The following is a 22,463-nucleotide window of genomic DNA, read 5'->3' on the forward strand; positions in this document are numbered from 1 at the left end:
CTATTTCAGGCCTGGGGCAGAGGCACTTCCCCAGTGAATAGTGGGCTTTGCTTTCTGGTCTCTTTGGTCACGAGTTATAGCACTTTGAAGGCTGGCTAGAGTTGGAGGTAGGTGAGAGCTTGAGGACCGAGCCCTCAGCCTGGTTTTCAAGACCTTTTGGGGTAAGCAGAATCTCATCTTTGGGCCAAAGGCCCACTCTGGAGTTCTCACCCAAGCACTTGACCACCTCACCCTCAAACTGAGCTGGCTGGCCTTCATGAATCACCCCACAGGTCAGTGACACTCAGGTTTTCTGCTCCTGGCTCCCAGGATTCTGGCATTTTTTCATTTGGAAGGAATTCCTAGGACCTGCCAGCTCTGTGTCATCTGCAGAGCTGGCAGTTCTCACTTTCGTTTCTGTCTACGTATAAGTGGTCTCTTGTCGTTGCCTTTCCATCTCTGCTGCTGTCTCCTTTCTGTCGGTGTTTCTAGCCCTCGCATTCAGGCTGCTCTGGGAGCTGACTCTCCCTGCGTCTTCTCTCCACACTGACACAGCGCCTCACTCCTGCATGAGTCTCTTTACTAGGGGCTGGTTACGAGCCCACAGCTGCTGCTCAAGAGAGGTCCTGTCCTGCCACCGGGTTTGCATGCCATCTCCCTCAGGACCAGATAGGAGCATTAGAGTGATAAAAGGAGACCTGGCTGAGCCAACAGAGGAGCTTATGTTCTGTCCCCGGCAGCTGAGTGGTCTCTGAGCATCCTCTCACCCAGGGCCACCTTCCTCTCCCCTCTGCCCACCACAGCTCCTTGCCTGCCTTCACACTCTCCTTCCTCCTGTCCTCTTCTCTCACCAACACCAACCCCACAAACCTCTCCCTCCCGAATCCTCCAAACTCCTCCCCAGGCTGAAAGCCAGTTCTCAGACTCTCTGCCTGGAGCTGGCAAGCCTGAGCTTCCAAGAGGGGTACCTCCTGAGAAAGAGGTAGGCAGGATTGCTGAAGGCCTTGCTGGGAAGTGTGGTTCCAGGACTGCTGGGCCGCACCCCAGCCTCAGAACGTTTTCTCAGAACGGACGCATTTTGGCTTTGGCCCTACTAGTCCTCCCACCCCTGACTTCACCCCAAACAGCCAACAGGAACCCATTGCCATCCTGGGGACCGCCTCTATCAGAATTACATCAGCAATGGCTGGTGTAATCAAACCTCATTTGTCAGTGTGAATTCTTAGCAGATTAACTTGTCAGATTCACAGAGAAACCGTCACTAAATGTTTATGTGTAAACGATGTTGAATTTTAAAATCATGTGGATTATGGCGGATGGAGCCTGACAAGATGACAGTCTCTGGTTTCTAACAAAGTGAAGTCACCAGTGTCAAAACAGAGGATGTTTATTGTGAAAAATGTCTCCGAGTATCCACAGAAACCCCTGCAGACCCCTGCCAGCAACGTCGGGCCTTGGTTGGCTGACCTAAGGCCTGGGACGCTCCTGGTCTGAGGCCCAGGGCAGGAATGGTGGGGCTGGGACAGACGCAGCCAGCCAGCTGGGAGCCCCACGCAGCCCTGCATACCACCACCCCAGCCACACTTATCTGCACAGGGGCCTGGCCCCGGCAGCTGAGTGGTCTCTGAGTATCCCCTCACCCAAGGCCACCTTCCTCTCCCCTCTGCCCACCACAGCCCCTTGCCTGCCTTCACGCTCTCCTTCCTCCTGTCCTCTTCTCTCACCACCACCAGTCGCACAAACCTCTCCCTCCCGAATCCTCCAAACTCCTCCCCAGGCTGAAAGCCAGTTCTCAGCCTCCCTGCCTGGAGCTGGCAAGCCTGAGACTGCTCAGGTCAGACATGGATATTTGCAGCCCCCCACCCCCGCCAGCCCACGCAGTCAGTGAGCACGGCAGGACGCTTCCTGTGCCTTGCTGTCTGCCGGACCTCCGTCAGGAAATGCCCAGCCTGGGACTGAGGAGTAGACCTGCCACCCAAGCAGGCATGCCAGGGTAGGCATGTCACTTGTGTGAGTGCTCGTCCCTGGCTTAAATTCTCTCCAATGTGTTAAAGATTAGGGAAAAAGAAGTAGTGGAGAGACTGTGCTAAAAAAAAAAAAAAAAAAAAAAAAAAAAAAAAAAAAAGTCATCTAAAAAGAATGAAAGATATCTGTGCCACTATAGAAAGATCTTTTAAGTATATACTCTGAAAGTGTGGCTAATACGATCATGATGATGTAGGAAAAAAAGCTTATACGTCCAAGTGTCTGTACTTGTAAATGTGCCTAAAGAAACCTGGAAGGATACACAGATCTTCCCTGGGTTGTGTACAAGACGGAGAGCTGGGATCATCATCCTACCTCTGCTCTTCCTTTTTACTCTTCTGTTCTCTTAGGGACTTTTGCCTGTATACATGGATGACTGTTACTTAGCAGGGGCGATCAGCTGGCCAAAGCCTTGGTGTGCCCTTGGCACAATTCTGCAAAGACCCTTTCCCTCTCCTCTCCTCTCCTCAGGGCTCCCTTGAGCTAACCCCTCTCCCCACATCTGGAAAACCCTGGATACATTTTCTGTTCCATCTTTACTGGATGCTTAAAGCATCAACCTGCTGGCTTTCAGAGGGAGAGGACTTGTTAAAAAACAAAACAAAAGTGGGGTTTGGGGAAAGCAGTGTTGTGATCTGGGGGCCAGCCATGTGGTAAGGAGGAGTAGAGGGCAAGGGCCTGCTTCTGTTCCCTCAGTTTAGGGTCCTGGGAAACAGGTCTTTGGAGGCTGGCAGGGGTGGGCCGCTCTCAGGAACTAGGCAGAAGAGAGTCCTGTATGGGAGGCAGGAGTCAAAGCAAAAGGCCAGTGCAGCCCTCTCTAAGCCAGTAGAGGAGGGGCCCCCAGGGCTGAGAGCCCGGATAGAGGAAAGGACTTGTAGAAGGGCCAAAAAATAGCTAGCGTGGCACCCCCTCCCCAGGACCACATTCTCCCCAGGGTGAGAAGAGCAGCCAGTCCTCTGCCTCCTGTCCTCAGTGACAGCTGTCTGCTCTCTCGTGCCCACAGAGGAGCCAATCCGGCTACTGCGGGAGGTGGTGCTGTTGACGGATGACCGGAACCTGCGTGTGAAGGCGCTCACAAGGAATGTTCCTGTACGGGACATCCCAGCCTTCCTCACGTGGGCCCAGGTGGGCTGAGGGAGCCACACTGGGGCCCACCCCTGTGGAACCGTTCCTGAAAGGCTACCAGGCGCCCAGTGTAGCACAGAAGATGCCCACGTGCCTGAGCCACCAATCCACCCAGACAATAAACCATCCTCTTCCAACCCACGCCGTGGCCATGCTGTGGGGGAGCTGCTCCTCACAGAGCCCCTGCCAAGGATGGGGCGGAAGCTGCTGGGACCCTCCTGGGCTGCCAGGATTTAGTAGGGAGGTGGCTGGCTACAGCGACAGCAGCTGGGCAAGCCAGATAGGCCGCCCATGCTCTCAGCCTTTCTCCCTCCCCCGTCTCATTCCAAGGCTGGGGGAGGGCCTTCTCGCCTGGGGACGCAGCCACTTTCTCCAGTGGAGACAGGGCAGGGGTTCAGTTTTCATCAGATGCAGTGAAATCACAGGTCCCTTTCATCCTCAGAACCTCTGTCCTGAAATGTGTTCAAGAGGCTTTGGTTATGTCAGGAAGAAGTGCCCAGGGCATGTGTCCCCATCTCCCTGAGGCCTGGACTCGCCCATGGACCCAAGTTGGCTTTTAGACACCATGTCCCTAACAGCAGCCCTGGGCCCCCACCTCTTCTACCATCCACCCCAGACATACCACACACCCTTCCTGCTGCTCTTCTTCCTGCCTTTATCAGCCTGGGTCCCTCACACTTTGCCATTTGTTTCCCCTTGGACAGTCATGGGTCGAGAGGAAAGGGGCATCTGGTCTCAGGCCCATGCTCTCGGGTGGCCTCCACCTGCTCCCTCTCTCCTCACTGGCCTTTCTTTCAGTCTAGCTTCCTCTTCAGGAAATGCCCTCAGACTCTCCTCAGCTCCCCCTTCACCCCTCTCTGCCTGCCTACCCTCCCTCCAGAATAGCCCCTCATCCTCCTTTCCCTTCTAGTTGATCCTTTTCACCTCCCTGATCCACTTCATTTCTTCACTGCGGTTCCTCATCATAGGGGTTCTCACTCTGAACCTTCCCTCTCTACTACCCATGGCAGGAACTTAGTACATACAGCTCTCCCACCCAGGGCCTTCCACCCTCGGCTCCTGTGCTGCGAGAAACTTCCAGGCGTGGACAGCCCAGCCTGAGGCATTCCAGTGCCTGGGGCAACATCGCCTAACCTGGTTTCTAGCTTTGCCCTCACTTCCGAGAACGGACACAGGGGCCCTTTCCTTGCCCCTTTAGCTGGTACCTCAGTGGGGAGGCTTCCTTACCGGGAATGAGTTCCTCCAACCCAGAGCCAGAGATGAGGACAACTTAGGGGAAGACAGGGTTTTAGGTGGAGCCAGGGGCAAATCTTAATGGGACCAGTGGGGGATACCCCAGAGCCCGTGGCCTGACTGCACAGCTCTGCCCTCCCTGAGGCCTAGGACTATGCCAGAAGCAATGGGGTACCGTGCAGGGGGGCCAAGGCCAATAGTTTGGGGTTAGGAGTCCCGTAGCGTCTCAGAAAACCGGGCTCTTTGGAGTACAGGGTCCCCGGCCTCTCCTTTAAGATTCTCTTCCCAGCTGGAAGGCCGATGACTGGGTGGTTGGGAGGGAGACCCATCTCTCCTTTCTGTCCCGTTTGCAGCACTGGTTTTATTTCCTTAATAAATTTTTAGTTATGAAACATACCTGACCTCTTGCTGATCTGTTTCTGGGACTGGGGAGGGAGGCAGGTCCAAGCCTCTGCACCTGCATTGAGGGTGGCCCTTTCTGGCCACTCCACCCAGCGGGCGCAGCCCATCCAGGTCCTTGTGCAGAGGCAGAAGAGAGCAGCGGGGTCGGGGTCCTTGGTTACTGCTTTATTGCTGTTTGGTTCGAGTATAGAAAATGGAAGCGGCTCTGGAAAGAGCCTGTGTACAAGGTAGGAAATATACAAACGAAGAGGAGGGAGCTAAAGAGACCGCGTTCCAGCCCAGCCCAACCTGGGCTCGGGATGGCGGGGCCGCCGGGGCGCATGCAATAAATATGGTCCGGGGCCCCAGGGAAGGGAAGGGAAGGGGGCACCGCGGGAGTGGGAGACCTGGCAGGCCAGGGCTCTTCGCCCTCTTGACTCCAGAACTCCCCGCCCTTGGTGGTTGAGGAAGGAAGGGTTGGCCCTGGGGCTAGTGCCACTTGTGCAAAATGAGGAACTTCACATTATCAGTCCCGGGGTGGGTGGGAGTGGGGGTGCGGGGGGCCCTCCGGCCGGCTCAGTCCCCTCCCCACTCCCCAACTCTGCCCGATGCTCCGACCCCAGCGGGGAGATTCACAGTGAGAATGGGTGTGGTCGCAAGGGCCGGAGGTAGGGCTAGGAGCGCCCCGACAGTGACACCCCTCCCCGCCTAAGAGCAGCGCGGAGCCGGGGGAGGGGGCCGACGAACCACAGGAAGAGGCGGGGAGGGGCCTGGGGTCTCCTTTGGTCAAAGCTGATATCAAAAATATAAATTTCCCTTACCCCGTCCCACCCCCGTCCCGGGGTTTTCCCCGGACCCCCGAGCTAAGGCACGAAGCAGTGAGGCCAGGTGAGGCCGCCGAGAGGTGGAGCCGCCACCGCGGCGACGCTGCAGTTGTCCCGGGCACGGCTGGCCTGCGCCGCCCCCAGCGCTCCCTGGGGTGCGGGCCAGGGCCGCGCAGCAGCGACAGAGCGGGCTGGCGAGGGGCGCTCTAGGTGGGAGAGAAACGGTCGATGGTCCGGCCGTCGGGCCCGGCCGCCAGGTGAGCGCCCTGGCTCAGCACCTCGGCGGCCTTGTCGGGGCTGAGGCCCAGCTCGGCCGTGAACTTGGCCAGCGGGTAGAGGCTCTCCAGCGCCACCTTGGGGTCGTGCAGGAAGTGCGTGGTCTGCGCCAGCAGCTCGGCCGCGGCCGCCTTGTCCTGCTGCTTTAGGCTCAGCTGCTCGGCCGTGAGGCGGGCCACAGCAAAGACGCCCTCGGGGAAGTCGAGCTTGCCCTTGCCGTCGGGGCCGGGGACGCCGGGGAGCCCCCCCAAGCCCGCCAGCGCCCCGGCCGCGCCGGCCGCGCCCCCCACGGCGTGCATCTTCATGTGGCTGATGAGGTTGCGTTGCTGTGCGAACTTGCCGCCGCACACCTGACACTCGTAGGGCTTCTCGCCCGAGTGGATGCGCATGTGCTCGGTGAGGCGGTACTGGCGCGTGAACCGCATGCCGCACGCGTCGCACGCGAAGGGCTTGAGGCCCAGGTGACTGCGCATGTGGCGCGTCATGGTCCCACGCTGCGTGAACTTCTTCCCGCAGATGGTGCAGGGGTAGGGCCGGGTCAGCCAGTGCGTCTTCTCGTGCTGCCGCAGCGTGGCCGGGTCCTTGTAGCTCTTGTCGCACGACGCGCAGCGGTAGGGCCGCAGCAGCTCTCCCAGGCCACCCGGTGTCCCGGCCACCTTGTCCCCGCCGCCTCCAAAAGGGGGCCCTAGGCCGGCAGCCCCAGCGGCCACTTCGGCCGCCTCGGCCCTGCCGTACAGTGCTTCCTCCTCCTCCACGTGAGCCTCCACGTGCGCGTTCAGCTGCTCAGAGCTGGGGAAGCCCTTGCCGCACGGGATGCACACGTACAGGTTGTCACCGAAGCTCTCGGGTTCGCCGTAGGCCAGGTGCGGGCATGGGTAGCCCTCGAGGTGGCCGCCGGGCGGGCTGGGGTCCTCGCTGCTGCCGGTCTCCTCGCTGCTGCTCTTGTAGTCGTCGCCGTCGCCGCCCGCGCCGGGCCCGTCCAGGCTGCCAGGGTAGCGCGGCGGCGGCGCCAGGCCGAGCGGGGGCCCCCCGGGCGAGATGGCCGCGTCCCCACCACGCTCTTCGCAGCGCTCGCTGGGGGAGCCGCGCTCCCGGCCCAGCTCGTCGCCATAGCTACCCAGGCCCGGCTCGTGCTTCATCCAGCGATAGAGGAGACTAGGCCCGTCGGGGCGGCCGGGGGGCTCGGGTCCCGGGCTGCCGCTGCCGCCGCGAAACGGGTCGGAAGGCGGTGCGGCCTCCTCCAGCTTCTGGAAGGGCAGCGGCGGCAGGGACGGCAGGGCGAGCGGCGGCTCCTTGTAGGCGGCGGGGCCGGCGCTGGGAGGGCTGTCCGGGCGCGGGGGCAGCTCGCGCTCAGCCAGCGGCCGCTCTGGCGCCGCGGAGCCCGGGGGGCTCTTCTTGGACAGGTCCAGGCCACAGAGCGGGGAGCAGCGGCGCTCGGAGGCACAGAGTGCGGCGGCCGGGCCGGGTCCCGAGGCGTACAGCTCGGCGCAGTGCGTGTTGACCCCGGCCTCGGGGCCCGAGGGCGGCTCCGCGGCAGACGGCGGCGGAGGCCCGGCCGGGGACGGGTAGCAGGCCTGGATGACCGGCGTGGCGGCCCGCAGGCCCCGTCCCGGCCGACCGTAGGGCGCGTAGCCGCCGCCGCCGCCGCCGCCGCCCCGCAGGTGGCAGTACTTGCCGTGGCGCTTGAGGCGCTTCTTGCACAGCGCCACGAGGTCGGGGATCTGCAGGTAGCTGGCGGCGGCCAGCACGGCGCCCAGGCTCGGCTCAGCCCCCGGGGCCACGGCCGCGGCCGCAGCCGCCTCTGCGCCGTCAGCCAGGCGGCCGGTGTAGATGAAGTCCAGCACCAGGCGGAACACGGCCGGGCTCACCATGTCATGGTCCAGGTTGAGCAGGTTGTCATGCACCACCAGGGACTTGAGGTAGGCGCTGCTGGCCGCCAGCACGTTCTTGTGCGCGCGGAAGAGGGCGTTCTGCACCACGATGATCACGTCGCACAAGAAGCCCTTGGTGCGCTGGTTGTTGAGCTGCAGCAGCAGCTGCCTGGAGTGGCCGGGCGCCTCCATCGTGTCCAGCATCGTCTACCCAGCACACTCTCCTGCGGGGACACACACCGGCCGGGTGAGAGCCGTGCGGCGCCCTGGCCGCCTGCCCCCTGCCCGGCACTTCTCCCCCTCCAGTTCCCCTTCCTCAGCTGAGCGGGGGCATCAGCCCTGCGGCCTGGGCACCGGCGAAGGACCGGCAGCCCTCTGGAGTGGGAGCCCAGGCCGGCCCGCCCGGACCAGGAGAAGGAGCGGGAGGTGAGCGACCGCCGGTGGAGGGGAGGCCAGGCCGGCCTGCATGCCCCAGGGCACCTGGCTGGGTGCTGGGGCTTCCGAGGAGAAGACTGTTCAGGCGAAGTGACCCTTTGGGAGACAGTTACCCGATTTAAGTAAAATGTCCGCTTCAGGAAAAGTCATTCAGGGCGGAAAAGTTTGCCCAAGTAGGGAGAAAGGGAGCCGAGGAACCAGCGCCTCCCGCCTCGGGAGAAGTTGCCCCAGTTGGGGGAAGTGATTCGGAGGAGGGGAGCGCGGTGCCCGCCCTGGCGCCGCCCTGGCCGGGGGCTGTCAACCCTTGGTCGGGGCCCGGGCGGCGGCCGCGCGGGGAGCGGAGGCAGCGGCTGCCGTGGCGGGCAGAGCGCGAAGGCCGGGCCCGGCGCGGGGAGGGCGTTATATCGGGGCAGGAGGCTGAGGCAGGAAGCAGGTGGGGGGGAGGGGGGAGCCACGCAGCTCCCAGGGGAGGGAGGGGGCAGCGCCCCGGGCGGGCACGGCGCACAGCCGGCTGCGGCCCTGACCCGGGCCTGCGCCCCACCCGCGTCCCGGCCTCGGCCTGGGCCCTACACGCGCGGGCCCGGCGCCTCCCTCCGCGGCTCCCCCGGCCCCTTCTCCCCCGGAACTCCGCCGCCCCAAACTTGGGGAAAAGTTTTCCAACTGCAGACAGGGCGGGAGGAGTGCGCCGGCCCCAGGCCCTCGGCTCGCAGCTCTTCCTCGCGGCCCCCAAATCCGGCGGCAGAGCCCGGAGCCGAGCCCTGAGCTCCCCTGCCCGCTGCTCGCCCGCCCGACCCCGTTCCCCTCCTGGCCCGCGGGGCCCCGCGGCCCGTTACCTGCGGCCCCGGAGGGCCGGGCTCCCCTCCCCGCGGCGGTGGCAGCTCTTAGCCGATGCCCCACCCGCCGCTGCCAGGCCCCGAGCTGTGCCAGGGCAGCGCCCCTGCCAGCCCCGCCCGCCAGCTCCCCTTCCCTTCCCTTCCCCTCGCCTCTCCAGCCCATGTGCGGGCACAGCCGGCCCCGGGCCGCTGACCCCGCCGTGAACCCGGCGCGGAGCCGCAGCCCGGCGGTCCCGAGTCCGACAGGGACGACACCCGGAGCCCTGAACGCCAGCCGCCAGCCGCGATGGGGCACCCGCGCCAGAGGATGCGCCCGAGGCGGCCGACGCACGAGGACCGGGCTGTCCCGGGCCCCCCGTCCCTCCCGGTCCCCGGCTCGAGGACCCACCTGGGGGGCATGTCGAAAGCCCCGGGCCCGGCTGCCGGCGGATCCAGGGGGGACGTGGCTGCGCTGCCCTCCGCCCGCCGGGCCCCCGGTCGGTCTGTCCTGCTGGTCCGTCCTCCCCGCGTCCTGGTCGCGTCTCAGCCCCGCCGCGCTTTCCGCACACTCTTATCTGGAGCGGCCCGGGCCGGCGGGCGCTGCTGCGGCTATAGCGCCACCTCGCGGGCGCGCGGGGTTCTGCGGGGCAGGCCGCTGCCTTCCTCCCGCGCACCTGAGCTGGAGGCGCACAGATGCTGAGCCGGCGGGGAGGGGCCCGGGCCCACCCCATCCGCAGGTTCGCCCTCCCACCTGTGCCCACCAGGGACCCCGACCCCGCACAAGCGAGCCCCGGAAACCCTGGGGCTTTGAGCTGAGCGCTCCCGTGTACGTATTTCTAGGCTCACAGCCCCAATTCGGAAAAGTCCTGCCCGCAAACACCGGACTCGGGTGGTGGGGGAGAGGTTATCCTGGGCAGGAGTAGCCAGGCTCTCCTGGAACTCTCCGTAGACATTACTGTACACAGCACTGTCCACTTGGACGCACTTCCCAACACACCCACCCTCACTCAGGCGCATGGATTGGGTGTGCGCGGCATAAACCGGTTTGTCCCCAGCCCTCTCCAGGCACTGGTACTAGCAGGCGCGCACGTTTCCAGACGCACACCCGCCCCTTCCCGCGGCCCTGGCGCTCTGGGATACTCCAGGGGCAGCCACCTGGTGCCCTCCGGGAACCTGGGCAGAGGTGTTACCCACACAGCCCACCCTCAACTTTCGGGTCTCCTAAAGGAACCCACGACGAGTCATCAGGGCGACTGGAAATGGCTGGACAGCGCCTCCGGGGGTCCGCAGAAGTAACCCCGGGGCCCTAGAATCCCCATGTACGCCGTTTTGAAGAATCCCACGTGAACTTTTTCTCCAACCCACCCGCCCGAAGGAAACAACAGGGGCGCCTGCGGCTGGGACCCCGCAAGGCCCCGCACCCCACGTGAAGGTCAGGTTTGTGTGGGTGACGTCTCTTCTGGGAGGAAGGGGACCCCGAATGGCGCGCCGCTGCCCGCACTACTATTCCGGAAGTGGCCCCGTGCGGCCCCGCCGCGCACCAAGCCTCCTGCGAACGCCGGATCTCCGCGGCCCACGCTCCGCCTCCGCCCCGCACCTCCTGACCCCCGCCCACACGCGGCGTGGAGGGGGGGGGGGTCCCCGAGAACTCCGCCGCTTCTGATTGGCTGCGCCTCCCTCCGCCGCGGAGCGCGAGGGGCTGGGGCGCAGCGTTACCATGGCAACCGATGAGGTGCGCCCGAATCCCGTCCCTCTGAGGCCTTGGAGAGCTTAGCAACCGTGCTCGCCGCCCCCCGCGCTGTCCTCTGGCCCTCATGGCCCCGCCAGAGGTACCGGCTGAGTCACCCGGCGAGGGGCAGCGGGCGCGGCTACCAGCGGCCCCCGAGCGACACCAAGGTCTCGGGCGCCCCCCGGAGGCTACCTTTGCAGCGCAGGCGACTTCACCGCTTCGGTGCCTGGCGGAGGCTTCGGTCCAAACGAGTCCGCCTGATTCCCGCCGCTGCCTGAGTCCGCCCCATGTTCTGGATCCATCTTACCCACGCCCTCTCCCATGTCTCCTCGTAGCATCCTCACTTTAGAAGCAGTGAGGTCCCAAAGAGGAAAACGGAGGCCTCCGGAGCTGCCGGTCTCTAGGGAAGTCGGACCCCGACATCTTGGCCGAGGGACGTGCGGCGGCCTGAGGTGGAAGTTACGGAAGTTACGGAGTGCTGAGGGGAGGTGGAGAGGCTCCTCAGAAGTGCTCCTAGAGCTGGGCTTTGACGGATGAATAGGAGTTCTCCCACCGCGCAGGAAGGCATTTGTGAATAATAGAACCCGTGGGACAAAGGCTAGCGGCAAGAAAACGGGAGCTCTAGGAGGCTAAATCCAGACTATGCAGGGCCTCTCTGACCCCATCTCTTTTATCTTTTCTCCTTTTGATAGAGTCAGATCCCCCCCACTTCCAAAGAGCCCTTCCGTCCCTTATATCTTTGTGGAGTCTGTGCATTGCTAACCTGCCACAGGGGTCTGCCGTACCCATAGTCTTTATTCTTCAGCTCCCCAAGTTATCTTACTATCCCTACCCCCCATTCTCAAGCCCTAATTGCATCTGTAAAGGAGGGTCTCACAGTCCTGCCCCAGCCCAGGCAGTGAGAGTACCTCCTTGCCCTCCCGTGGACTTAATTCTTCGACCCTTCTCTCCCTGCCCCGCTCTTCCGGCCATGCCATGCACAGCCCTCCCCATCCTGGTCCAGCTCCTCGTCTGAACACTCTCCTCCCATGTAGACCCTTCCTCCATCTCGATGGAGCCAGGCTGGGCCAGGACCATGCATTTCCCTGCTCCCAACCAGGGGAACTGCCCCACAAGTCATGGGCTCTCCTGCCAATTCTGGCATCCAGGAACACTAACTCCTCCAGGAAACGGTCCTCCTCATCTCCTGGGGGCCCCTCTTGGCCAAACTGCTGGTCTCCTTCACTTTCTATCACCCTAACATGAGCTCTGGGAGCGTCCGTCGTGCCACAGATGGTCCGAATGTGGGTCCTAGCTGCCAGGCTCTGGAGCGTGGCACTGACAGCCTTTCCTCTCTCCCTTGCTGAGGCTGCCCATTCCTCTCACTCCTACCTCGGGCGCGTTCCCCCAGCTCCCTCATAGAGGATCCCTTTGCTCATCATTTCTGGGGAGGTTGGCCCACCTTCCCCAACTTCTCTGCCTTCCCTAGGGTCTCCACTTCCTGGGTGGTACCCAAACCCCCGCTGGGCCTTCCCTCCCAGGCCCAGGCTCCTCCGCTAAAGACTCCTGGGCTACCTCGGGCTCCCCTGCTCTTCTCCTCCTGGCCCCCGATGCCACAGCCCTAGCGGCGCCCCAGGCCCCCAAGGGAATCCAGCTTCCTCTCCTGCTCTCCTGCCCACCCCGCAGGACAAGAGGGTGGCGACACCGCAGTGGCCTTGCGGGGTGTGACGGCAGAGCCCTCAGGTCCAGGAACTGAGAAGGGGGAAGGGGCTGCCAGGTGAAGACCCCCAGGAGCCGCGGGGCTCCGGAAGGAGAGCGTGAATAAGCACGAAGGGCCCGCCGCGCCCCCCAGCGCCGCCTCCCCGGCCCCCTGGCCCGCGGTTCCGGAAAATTAACCCCTTGTCAGCGGGGCAGGGGCGCGGCTCCCCCCACCCCGCCGCTGCTTCCGCGCCCCTTCCTCCCCTCCCGGTCGCCTCGGTCCCCACCCCCCGCCTCGCCACTATAAATAGCCCCTTTTCCCATTTCCTAAATTCCCCGCTGACGTCGGCAGCGCGTCAGTGTGTAGGAGCCGCGGCCGCATGAATGAGCCGCCGCACGAGTACTACGCGCGCCTATAAAAGCCGCCGCGCCGGCCAGGCTGCGGGAGGCGACCGGGCAGTGGCGACGCGGCCCGCCAGGTAAGCGGGACGGACCGGCCGCGGAGGGACAGATGTGCGGACATGGACGGGAAGGCGAGGAAGGGACGGGCAGGCGGCGGGTGGGGCGGCCCCTCCGGGGTGGGGACGGGGGCGGGCGGGGGGCACCGGGGTCCCCTCGCGGCTGTGGAGCCGGGGCCAGAGACGACACGAGCCCGCGCAGCACCTGCCGGCGCCCGATGGAGACGCAGCTACTTCGGAGGAGCATCGAGTGGAGGACCGACCTCGGAGACCCCCCGGCTTTCCTGGGGCTCCTGCGCCATCCTCCCGGGAAAGTGGGGCGAAGGTGCTGGCGCCCCAGGAGATGCGCCCCTCCTCTCCCTCCCTGCGGCGCGGTGACTCAGCCTCGCTGCCCGGGCCGGCTAAGCGGCGGTGCAGGCGACAGACGGACGCCCACCCCCGCCTCCTCGGCCCTCCTGGGACCCCCGCCCCGCATGGCGCCGGGCGCCCCTCCCCGGCCGGTCCCGTCCAGCGGGTCCCGTGGCGCCCACGGCTTCCCGCCTCTGCGAGCGGAGCTGTCCTCTCAGGACCGGGGGGCGGGGCCTCGGCAGGGCCCGCCCCGCCCCCGCCCCCCGCCGGAAGTGCCCCCTCTGGGACATCTTTGACGTCACGGCCCTCTGACGTCAGGGGCCGCGTGCCTGGTCGCGAGCGCCGGGCGGGACAGGGCGGGAGACGCGGGGGAGGCGGAGCAGCAGCGCCCCCAACCGGGGCGACCGGGGCACCCCGCCCGGACAGCGCGCCGGCACCTTGGCTCTAGACTGCTTACTGCCCGGGCCGCCCTCAGTAACAGTCTCCAGTCACGGCCACCGACGCCTGGCCCCGCCCCAGGACCGCGGCCCCGGCCGCCGCCGCGCCCCGGGACCCCCAGTCCCTGTCCCTCAGGGCCCCGCCCCCGGCCCGCTGCCCGCGCCGCCGCTGTCCGCGGTGCTGATCAACGCAGACGCCGCCATCGGGCCGCCCCGTCCGGGTCCCTAGGGACTGCGAGGGGCGGCGGCCCACGCGCGCTCCTCAGCCCCCACTGCCCCGCCCGGCCCCCCGCGGCCCTGACGTCAGCCCGCCCCGCGCCGGCGCCGTCCGCGCGCCCCGCCCCCGCGTCTCCAGGGCAACCGTGGCTTTCGATTGTTACTGTGGGAACTGGAGGTAACAGTCTACAGCCATGGTCGCCCCGCAGCACGCCCACGCGCCGCGCCACGCCGCGCCCCGAGCCGCGGGCGGGGGACGCGGAGCAGGAGGAGGCGGGGGCAGCGAGTCAACATCCCACGTGCCCGCGCGGGTGGTAGGAGGTGCTGCGCAGGGAGGCGGCCTCCCGGGGCTGGCGGCTGAGTCCACCGAGGCTCGAGCGCGCGCGCGGCCTGCGGAGTGCGTCTGGCGGCCAGACTGAGGCCGTGCTGCCCTCCCGAACAAGGTATCCCAGCCAGGGCTCGGCGAGAGAAGGGGTCGGGCTGGGACTCGGGTTCTTTCGATTTCGGTGGGAGGGAAGCCACTGGGACCAGGAGGCTTGGAACAAGGTTTGTCTCCTGGGGCCTGAAGACAGTAGAGGGAGTTTTCTGAAATACTCCACAGCCCCGTTCTTCCAGGAACCCCCAGCTGAAGTGGGCGTTGGGCGAAGAGTAAACCCTTGAATCCCTTTCCTGATAGAGCCACAGCCTCTCCTCCTTCCACCCCCCTTTTCCCTCTGAGTTAGGAGGATAAGAAGGGTCCCCAGCCCTCTGGAAGCCAGTGCGCTTGTAAAGTTAACCTGGTCCCCGAAGCGTCCCAACAGATCAGCATGCCCACCTCAGCCTGTCTCTAGGTGTTGGATTCCAATTTGAGACAGTTCCTCAAATTAGCCCTAAAGAGGAGTGAATACCACAGGGGCTGAAGTCCTCTGGTGCAGGTGAAGTGTGAACAAGGACCCCTAAAAATATTGTATGTGTCGCCTGCCACTGCCAACATCACCCACTGCAGGGGATGTCTATTGAATATCAGGTGTGAGACTTGCCCGGAGATAGTGTTGGGAATGGTTAATGCAACCCAGCCCACCACACAGTAATCCAATTTTTCTTAATGTCTCACGCCCTACTCCCCCCGCTTCACTCCCCACCCCGCGCCTTTGTGAAGGACTTCTAAGACACTCGGTGCGGGTTTTCCAGTTAATCAACACCCACGTGCTAGCCACCCCACCTCCCCAGGGCCCCGAGGTCTTGCAGATTAAAACGCACTTCTTTCTGGGTTCCAGTGGATGTCAGTGGGTGGACTGCAGTGTACTGCTGGGTATAGTGCTCTGGGAAGCCGGAGGTTCAGCCTGGCATCAGCAGCAGCTGGTGGTTATTTAAGGGGCCATGTTCTGTTTCCGAGCTTTCTGTAAAACGGGATAATAATCTCTTCTCCTCGGCAGGTGCATTGTGAGGATTAAGTAGGATCATGTGAGTAAAAATCCGAAAACAGCAGAATGTTATTTTGATCTTAAGTATTCCGTTAGGCTACTACATGTTTGTGAGGGGGTGGTGTTGGGAGGGTACCCCAGCTCGGGGCACTTAGGCAGAATGAACGGGATGCGGGGGGTACACCTTGAGCGTTAGGCTATATATATTTATTGTCTTATATATATAATCTATATTATATGTATGTTATACATACACTTTTTCTTTTTTCTTCTGAGACGGTCTCACTCTGTCGCCCAGGCTGGAGGGCAGTGGCACTATCTCGGCTCACTGCAAGCTCCGCCTCCCGGGTTCACTCTGGGCCTGGGGCTTTTGAGGGGTTCCTTGCTAAGGGGGCTCTGTTTCCTAAGAGCTTTAGGAATTAAAGGAGGAATCAGAGGTAGAAAAGAGAAATGGTTGGGATGTTCTGAGAAGAGGTCAGAGTGTGGTCAGAGGGGAAAGAACCAGAGGATTGACCGTGCAATGTCAGGGTTGTTTAGCATCTTAGAAATCATTTAGGAGCCAGGCATGGTGGCTCAGGCCTGTAATCCCAGCACTGTGGGAGGCTAGAGGTGGGAGGATTACTTGAGCCCAGGAGTTCGAGACGAGCCTGGGCAATACAATGCAACCCCTATCTCTACAAAAAAGAAATAAAGAAGAAAAAAAAAGAAAATTAGTTTTGCACACCTGTAGTCCCAGCTACTTGGGAAGTTGAGGTGGGAGGATTGCTTGAGGCTGGGAGGTTGAGGCTGCAGCGAGCCGTGATTGCGCCACTGTACTCCAGCCTGGATGACAGAGTGAGACCCTGTCTCAAAAAAAAAAAAAAATCTTTAGGGCTGGGAGACATGGCTCATGCCTGTAATCACAACATTTTGCAGGGGAGCCGAGGCTGGAGGACTGCCTGAGCCCAGGAGTTCGAGACCAGCCTGGGCAACATAGTGAAACCCCATCTCTTTAAAAAAAAAAAAAAAAAGGCCAGTGTGATAGGTGGCCCCTGTAGTCTCAGCTAAGCTACTCAGGAGGCTGAGGCGGGAGGGTCACTTGAGCCCAAGAGGTTGAGGCTGCAGTGGGCCATGATCCTGCACCCGGTGACAGAGGTAGACCCTGTCTTAATAATAATAATCCAGCCTGGCCAACATAGTCAAACTCTGTCTCTACTAAAAACACAAAAAATTAGCCGGCCATGGTGGTGTTTGCCAGTCATTCCAGCTACTCAGGAGGCTGAGGCATTAGAATCACTTGAACCTGGGAAGCAGAGGTTGCAGTGAGCCAAGATCTCACCACTGAACTCCAGCCTGGGTGGCTGAGTGACACTCCGTCTCAAATAACAATACTAATGGTACCTACCTCGTGAAGTTGTGAGATTAAACATGAAGTTGTGAGGTTTAAGCTATATATATAATCTCCTAATATATATAACATGTGTTTTATATATATATGTGTGTGTGTGTATATATATAATTTTATTTATTTTTTTTCTGAGACATAGTCTTGCTCTGTCGCCCAGGCTGAAGTGCAGTGGCATGATCCTGGCTCACTGCAACCTCCCCCTCCCAGGTTCAAGCAATTCTCTGTCTCAGCATCCTGAGTAGTTAGGACTACAGGTGTGTGCCACCACCCACAGCCAATTTTTGTAGTTTTTTTTTTTTTTTTTTCTTTTGGAGACAGGGTCTATCTAGCTCTGTCTCCCAGGCTGGAATGCAATGGCACAATCACAGCTTACTGCAGCCTCAAACTCCTGGGCTCAAGTGATCCTCCCACCTGAGCCTCCCAAGTAGCTGGGACCAAAGGTGCATGCCACCACACCCAGCTAACTTTTAAATTATTTGTAGAGAGGGAGTCTTACTGTGTTGCCAAGGCTGGTCTTGAACTCCTGGGCTCAACTGATCCTCATGCCTCAGCCTCCCAAAGTGCTGGGATTACAGGCATGAGCAATTGCACCTGGCCCTAAATTAGGCAACATTAAAGCGTTTGCTTATTACAATGTCTGCTGTACAGTTAGTACTCAATAAATGGTATTCTGGCCGGGCGCAGTGGCTCACGCCTGTAATCCCAACACTTTGGGAGGCTGAGGTGAGATCACTTGAGATCAGGGGTTCGAGACCAGCCTGGCCAACATGGCGAAACCCTGTCTCTACTAAAAATGCAAAAATTAGCTGGGAGTGGTGATGCACACCTGTAGTCCCAGCTACTCAGGAGGCTGAGGCAGGAGAATCACTCGAACTCGGGAGGTGGAGGTCGCAGAGAGCGGAGACTGTACCACTGCACTCCAGCCTGGGTGACAGAGCGAGACTCCGTCTCTGAATGAATGAATGAATGAATGAATGAATGAATGCTATTCCTATTTCTATCCTTCGGACCTAATTTTCCTTTGCTATAAATTGAAAATGTTTAACCAGTGATTCTTCTGGGGAGCTTGCTCCCCTCCCTGGTGGGTTGCATGAGAGTCACACTAGGGGTTTTTTCAAATAACACACCCTCAGCAGAGACTTTTCTTCAACCCCTAAGGCAGTGGTTTTTCAAATACCCTGCTTGGGAATGATGGGGGCAATTTGCCAAAATACAGATTCCTGGGTCCCAGTGATTCTGACTCAGTACATCTGGAGTTGGCCCCATAATTCAAGTTGGTTGGTTTGTTTTTTTGAGACGGAGTCTCACTCTGCCACCCAAGCTGGAATGCAGTGGCACAATTTCAGCTCACTGCAACCTCCGCCTCCCGGGTTCAAGCGATTCTCCCACCTCAGCCTCCCAAGTAGCTAGGATTACAGGTGCATGCCACCACACCCAGCTACTTATTATTATTATTATTATTATTTTGAGACGGAGTTTTGCTCTTGTTGCCCAGGCTGGAGTGCAACAGCGCAATCTTGGCTTACCGCAACCTTTGCCTCCCAGGTTCAAGCGATTCTCCTGCCTCAGCCTCCCGAGTAGCTGGGATTACAGGTATGCGCCACCATGCCCAGCTAATTTTGTATTTTTAGCAGAGACAGAGTTTTTCTCTGTTGATCTGGCTGGCCTCAAACTCCCGACCTCAGGTGATCCGCCCGCCTCGGCCTCCCAGAGTGCTGGCATTACAGGCATGAACCACCGCGCAGGGCCAGAATTCAGGTTTTAACAAATGATCTGGATGTAAATGGTACACAGACTCTGCACATTGAGGGTGGGGAGAGGGCACAACCCCCTAAGAGTCTCTCTTGCTCCTGGACAGCATGATGGGAAGTGACCTGTTCCACTTGTTGAGAACTAGTGGATCCCATGTTTCCCTCTAGCTTGGACAGTACAGTTCTCAGGAGGAATCCTCACCCCGACCAGGAGCCCTTCTGCTCCACCTGCTACTGCTGGGCTGTACCCACCCCACTTCTAATGTTAAGCCTTGGCTTAAAATTCACTCCCCAATATTTCTCCCCCTCTCTACTTTCATCCTCAATAATCCCAAGCAGCTGGGGTATGCAAGTCATTTTCACCTCTTGGGACTGTGCTCAAGGGGGCAGCCTATGATTGCCATGAGGATATGGGAGCCCTGAACTGCAAATCTATCATTTCCAGAGAAGCCAGAAATCTGAATTTTTCTGTGCAATTTCTGAAACTTTAAATCAGAAGTTTTTCTAAAATTCAATGGGTCAGATACCACAGTCTGTGTAATCAGTCAATTCCAAAGTCTCCTCCTTTTGCTGAAGGAGAAGATTCCTTAAAACAGCAAGGCAGAAGCCAACTGAAGCAAGGGAGAACCACCTCCCACCCCTCCCCACACACACTTTCCACACCCAGTAACTGGGTCTCTGGGTGGATAATTCCTGTTTCTGTTTTTTTGTTTTGTTTTTAATTTTGGACAGCTACTACTCTCTGTAGTGAGGAACCTGGAACTTTCGGTAACCTAAGGGATGTCGGTCTGGTTGTCAGAAAAATGGGCTGGAGTATTTGTACTGTGTCCCTGACCACAATTGCCGCTCAGTTGCTTAGCTCCCTGGCAACTATGCCTGAGGGCTAAACAGGAGTTGGTGTGATCATCCAGAAAAAGAACAGGCTTCTTGTCTTGCAGAGGCAGAAGTCAGAAAACACAGTGTGTGTGGGGTGGGGGGGGGGGGGGCTGTCAGGTGGCACCGGACATGGGAGGCAAATCATGAAGAGTGGGCAATTGGCCAGGTGAGGTGGCTCACGCCTCTAATTCCAGCACTTTGAGAGGCCGGGACAGGTGGATTGCTTGAGCTCACAAGTTGGAGACCATCACACACAAGATGGTGAAACCCTTCTCTACAAAAAATACAAAAATTAGCCGGGCATGGTGATGTGCACTTGCAGCCCCAGCTACTTGGGAGGCTGAGGGGGGAGGATGGATGGCCTGAGCCCAGGAGGCGGAGGCCATCAAGACTGTGCCACTGCACTCCAGCCTGGGTGACAGAGTCAGACCTTGTCTTTTATTGATTTATTTTGAGACGGAGTCTCCCTCTGTCACCCAGGCTGGAGTGCAATGGCACAATCTTGTCTCACTGCAAGCTCTGCCTCCTGGGTTCGAGCGATTCTCCTGCCTCAGCCTCCCAAAGTAGCTGGGATTACAGGTACCCACCACCACGCCCGGCTAATTTTTTGTATTTTTAGTAGAGACGGGGTTTCACCACGTTAGCCAGGATGGTCTCGATCTCCTGACCTTGTGATCCGCCCGCCTCGGCCTCCCAAAAGTGCTGGGATTACAGGCATGAGCCACCACGCCTGGCCCAGACCTTGTCTTTAAAAGTAAAGAGAAGAAAGAGTGGGCAATCCTAGCTAGGTGTAGTGGCTCAGGCCTATAATTCTAGCACTTTGGGAGGCTGAGGCAGGTGGATTGTTTGAGCTAAAGAGTTTGAGACCAGCCTGGGCAACATGGCAAAACCCTCTCTCTACAAAAAAATATAGAAATTAGCCAGGCATGGTGGCGCATGCCTGTAATGCCAGCTACTCAAGAGGCTGAGACAGAATTGCGTGAACCCAGGAGGTCGAGATTGCAGTGAGCCAGGATCTTGGCTACTGCTCCCCAGCCTGGATGACAGAGTGAGCCTGTCTCAAAAAAAAAAAAAAAAAAGAAACTGAACAATCCTCAAAGTATCCAAGAACAACTAACTACACTCCCCAAAGAGAAAACCAGCTGGATTGCTTAGGCCTTGGCTGTAGTCACTAAAGAATGGCATCAATCTCAGAAACCCTGAAGATGGGATCAATTTAGGAAGAGGCTGTTTGTTCTGTACTGTCTCTGGCCTCCACCCAAGGTCTGGCATCAACCACCCTTCAAGCTCATAGTTCAGCGAGGTTAGAGCACTTAGGGAGAAGTGGGGAACACAGCCAGGTTTTGAGAGAAGACCAGCACACAGCTCTCAGGGATCTGGATAGAGAAGACTAAATTACTGTGGTTCAGGCAGCCTTGCCAGGTGATGTCTTCCCAAAACTTCTCAGATGTATATTCCTCCCTGATTGTGCCACCGAGGCCTCCTTCCCTTCAGTTTGGGCCTTCAAACTTCCACCAATAACGTGTGAGTATGTGCCCCCATGCAGGAGATTGTCCTGGGACTCACAACTGGAAACATCTCCCTGCTTGGTGCTGCCCAGAAGACCATGTAGATGGCCAAGAAACCGACTTCCATTATAAAATTGTTTGTGTGTGTACCAGGAAAAAGATGCTCAAAATCCAAATCACCACTTTATTATGTGGCAGTCACCATGGTGCCAGCCTCTGTCTTCCCCATGTCACCCTCCTAATCCAGGGCTCTCCAATCATTTTCATGTTTGAGTTTCACAAGTCAATGTCCATTAAGGCCTTGTGCTCCCCTTTTCTTCAATACAAGGCAGGGTCCATATAATTTGGGTCTCAAGAATTGATCGTTGTCTCTTAACTGGTCCTGGTGAGGCGCACTCACAGCAGTGGAGGGCCCTGGGAGGGCACAGATGAGGGAGGCTACCCCAAGAGGGGCTGGATGTAGGAGCAGAGACATTTCTTGATCTTTCACTCTGCAAACTGGTCCAAGAACTTGAGGTAGGCCTGACGCTGGGCTGCAGCTGCTGGAATGAAGTGGCCACCAGAGTGGGTGAGGGTGATGGCTCCGGGGAATCGGCTGGCCAATTGCATACTCTCCGGAGAGGGGATGACTTTGTCAGTGTCCCCGAAAACATGGAGTGAAGGCAATGACAAGGGCCTTTGCAGGATGGATTCCTTGAACCCAAGGCCCCGGGGACAGAAACCAGATACCAAGATGATAAACCGTGGCAAGGGGAAGCGGGGATCGCCTGCCTGGCCCAGGGCACATATAAAGGCTGCTAGCGCAGCCCCTTGGCTGAAACCAAGAAGGCCGTCAAAAGGCCCCAGCCTGCTGAGTGCCTGCGCCACCATCCCCAGGGATTCCTCCAGGCCCCTGCATACGGCGGGCTCTTCCAGTGCGGAGAAAACGTCCGCCTCCTGCTCTGAAAACCACCAGCCTCGAGGCTGCTCCTCTGGAGGGCAGGACCCTACAGCGGTATGGGGAAAGAGGATGGGATTAGGGCATGGGAGGCTCCAGGAAGGAAAGAAATGAGAAAGGGCGGGAGGGTTCCAGATGACAGGAAAAGAGGGAATCGAGGCGAAAGTCTGGGGGAAATGAGAGGCGGGGAATGGATTGGCCTGAACAGGAGACAGCGGAAGACGACGACGAAGGCGGAAGCCTGGGAGGACAGGCTGCAGTTTGAGCAAGAGGGTATGGGCCGCGAGAAACGAAGGGTGTGGACTGGGGGGGAGGAATGAGGGTGGACGCAGGGTGGGGGATGCTGAGGGGTGTCGAGGGGACGAAACATGAGGGAGAAAACTGAGCGTATTTCCGGAGCAGGGCTCGTCTCACCGAAGTCTGATCTGGCGCCCTCGGGGCCCGGGGCGTCGGGGACCGGGTGCGGGCCGCTGAGGCACACGAGCTCGGCGCGGGCCCGCAGCGCCTTCCTCAGCGCCCCGGTCTTCTCGCGGAAGCCCCGCTCGCTCTGCCGGAAGCCCGCCAGGCACAGGACCCGCAGGGGTCGCTGCGCGGCCATTATGACCGGCAAGGAGCGACGGAAGCGACGGAAGCACCGGAAGCGGTCTTTCCCCGACCGGAAGTGGAATGCAAAGGGCGGAGCCAATAGTCCGCAACACCCTGAAGGCGGGCCTTGGAGCGCCAAGGCGTTCCCATGACAACGGCAAAGGGCGGGGCGCAGCCAGAGCAAGGGCGG

The 22,463-nt window shown here is 60.1% G+C and overlaps 3 protein-coding genes across 8 annotated transcripts in view; 1 reads left to right on the top strand and 2 right to left on the bottom strand.

The window, feature by feature from the left end:
• The window catches only part of SMG6 (SMG6 nonsense mediated mRNA decay factor), a 244,460-nt gene extending 239,702 nt beyond the window's left edge, over nt 1-4,758 (top strand). For all 3 annotated transcript variants that reach the window (XM_050763507.1, XM_050763508.1, XM_050763509.1), the window contains one exon: nt 3,008-4,758. In XM_050763507.1, the coding sequence (XP_050619464.1) occupies nt 3,008-3,138 (131 nt within the window). In that variant the 3' untranslated portion in view covers nt 3,139-4,758. The remainder of the gene's footprint in view (nt 1-3,007) is intronic.
• Nucleotides 1,351-10,461, bottom strand: HIC1 (HIC ZBTB transcriptional repressor 1). 3 transcript variants are annotated; one of them, XM_050763544.1, is made up of 3 exons: nt 10,327-10,401; nt 9,371-9,640; nt 1,351-7,938 (listed from the first exon to the last, which is right to left on the bottom strand). In XM_050763544.1, the coding sequence occupies exon 3, from the start codon at nt 7,916-7,918 to the stop codon at nt 5,774-5,776; it is 2,145 nt and encodes a 714-aa protein (XP_050619501.1). In that variant the 5' UTR covers nt 7,919-7,938; nt 9,371-9,640; nt 10,327-10,401; the 3' UTR covers nt 1,351-5,773. The 3 variants fall into 3 exon arrangements, with proteins under 3 accessions (XP_050619501.1, XP_050619500.1, XP_050619502.1); XM_050763543.1 differs by having other exon boundaries at nt 9,371-10,461; XM_050763545.1 differs by lacking the exons at nt 9,371-9,640; nt 10,327-10,401 and adding an exon at nt 8,263-8,421 and having other exon boundaries at nt 4,915-7,938.
• A 10,460-nt stretch (nt 10,462-20,921) lies between these two features.
• Nucleotides 20,922-22,463, bottom strand: part of OVCA2 (OVCA2 serine hydrolase domain containing) — a 219,978-nt gene continuing 218,436 nt past the window's right edge. Inside the window, exons 2-3 of one of the 2 annotated variants that reach the window (XM_050763593.1) lie at nt 22,103-22,311; nt 20,922-21,737 (exon numbers count right to left, since the gene is read on the bottom strand). In XM_050763593.1, the coding sequence (XP_050619550.1) occupies nt 21,238-21,737; nt 22,103-22,286 (684 nt within the window). In that variant the 5' untranslated portion in view covers nt 22,287-22,311 and the 3' untranslated portion in view covers nt 20,922-21,237. Of the gene's footprint in view, nt 21,738-22,102; nt 22,460-22,463 lie in introns of those variants that run through there. The other variant, XM_050763592.1, reaches the window with a different exon arrangement.

The sequence above is a fragment of the Macaca thibetana genome, chromosome 16 (assembly GCF_024542745.1).
Source record: "Macaca thibetana thibetana isolate TM-01 chromosome 16, ASM2454274v1, whole genome shotgun sequence".
NCBI classification, from domain to species: domain Eukaryota; kingdom Metazoa; phylum Chordata; class Mammalia; order Primates; family Cercopithecidae; genus Macaca; species Macaca thibetana.

Coding starts and splice junctions, on each gene's coding strand:
- HIC1 (XM_050763543.1), bottom strand. CDS start 7,918: ATGCTGGACACGATGGAGGCGCCCGGCCACTCCAGGCAGCTGCTGCTG.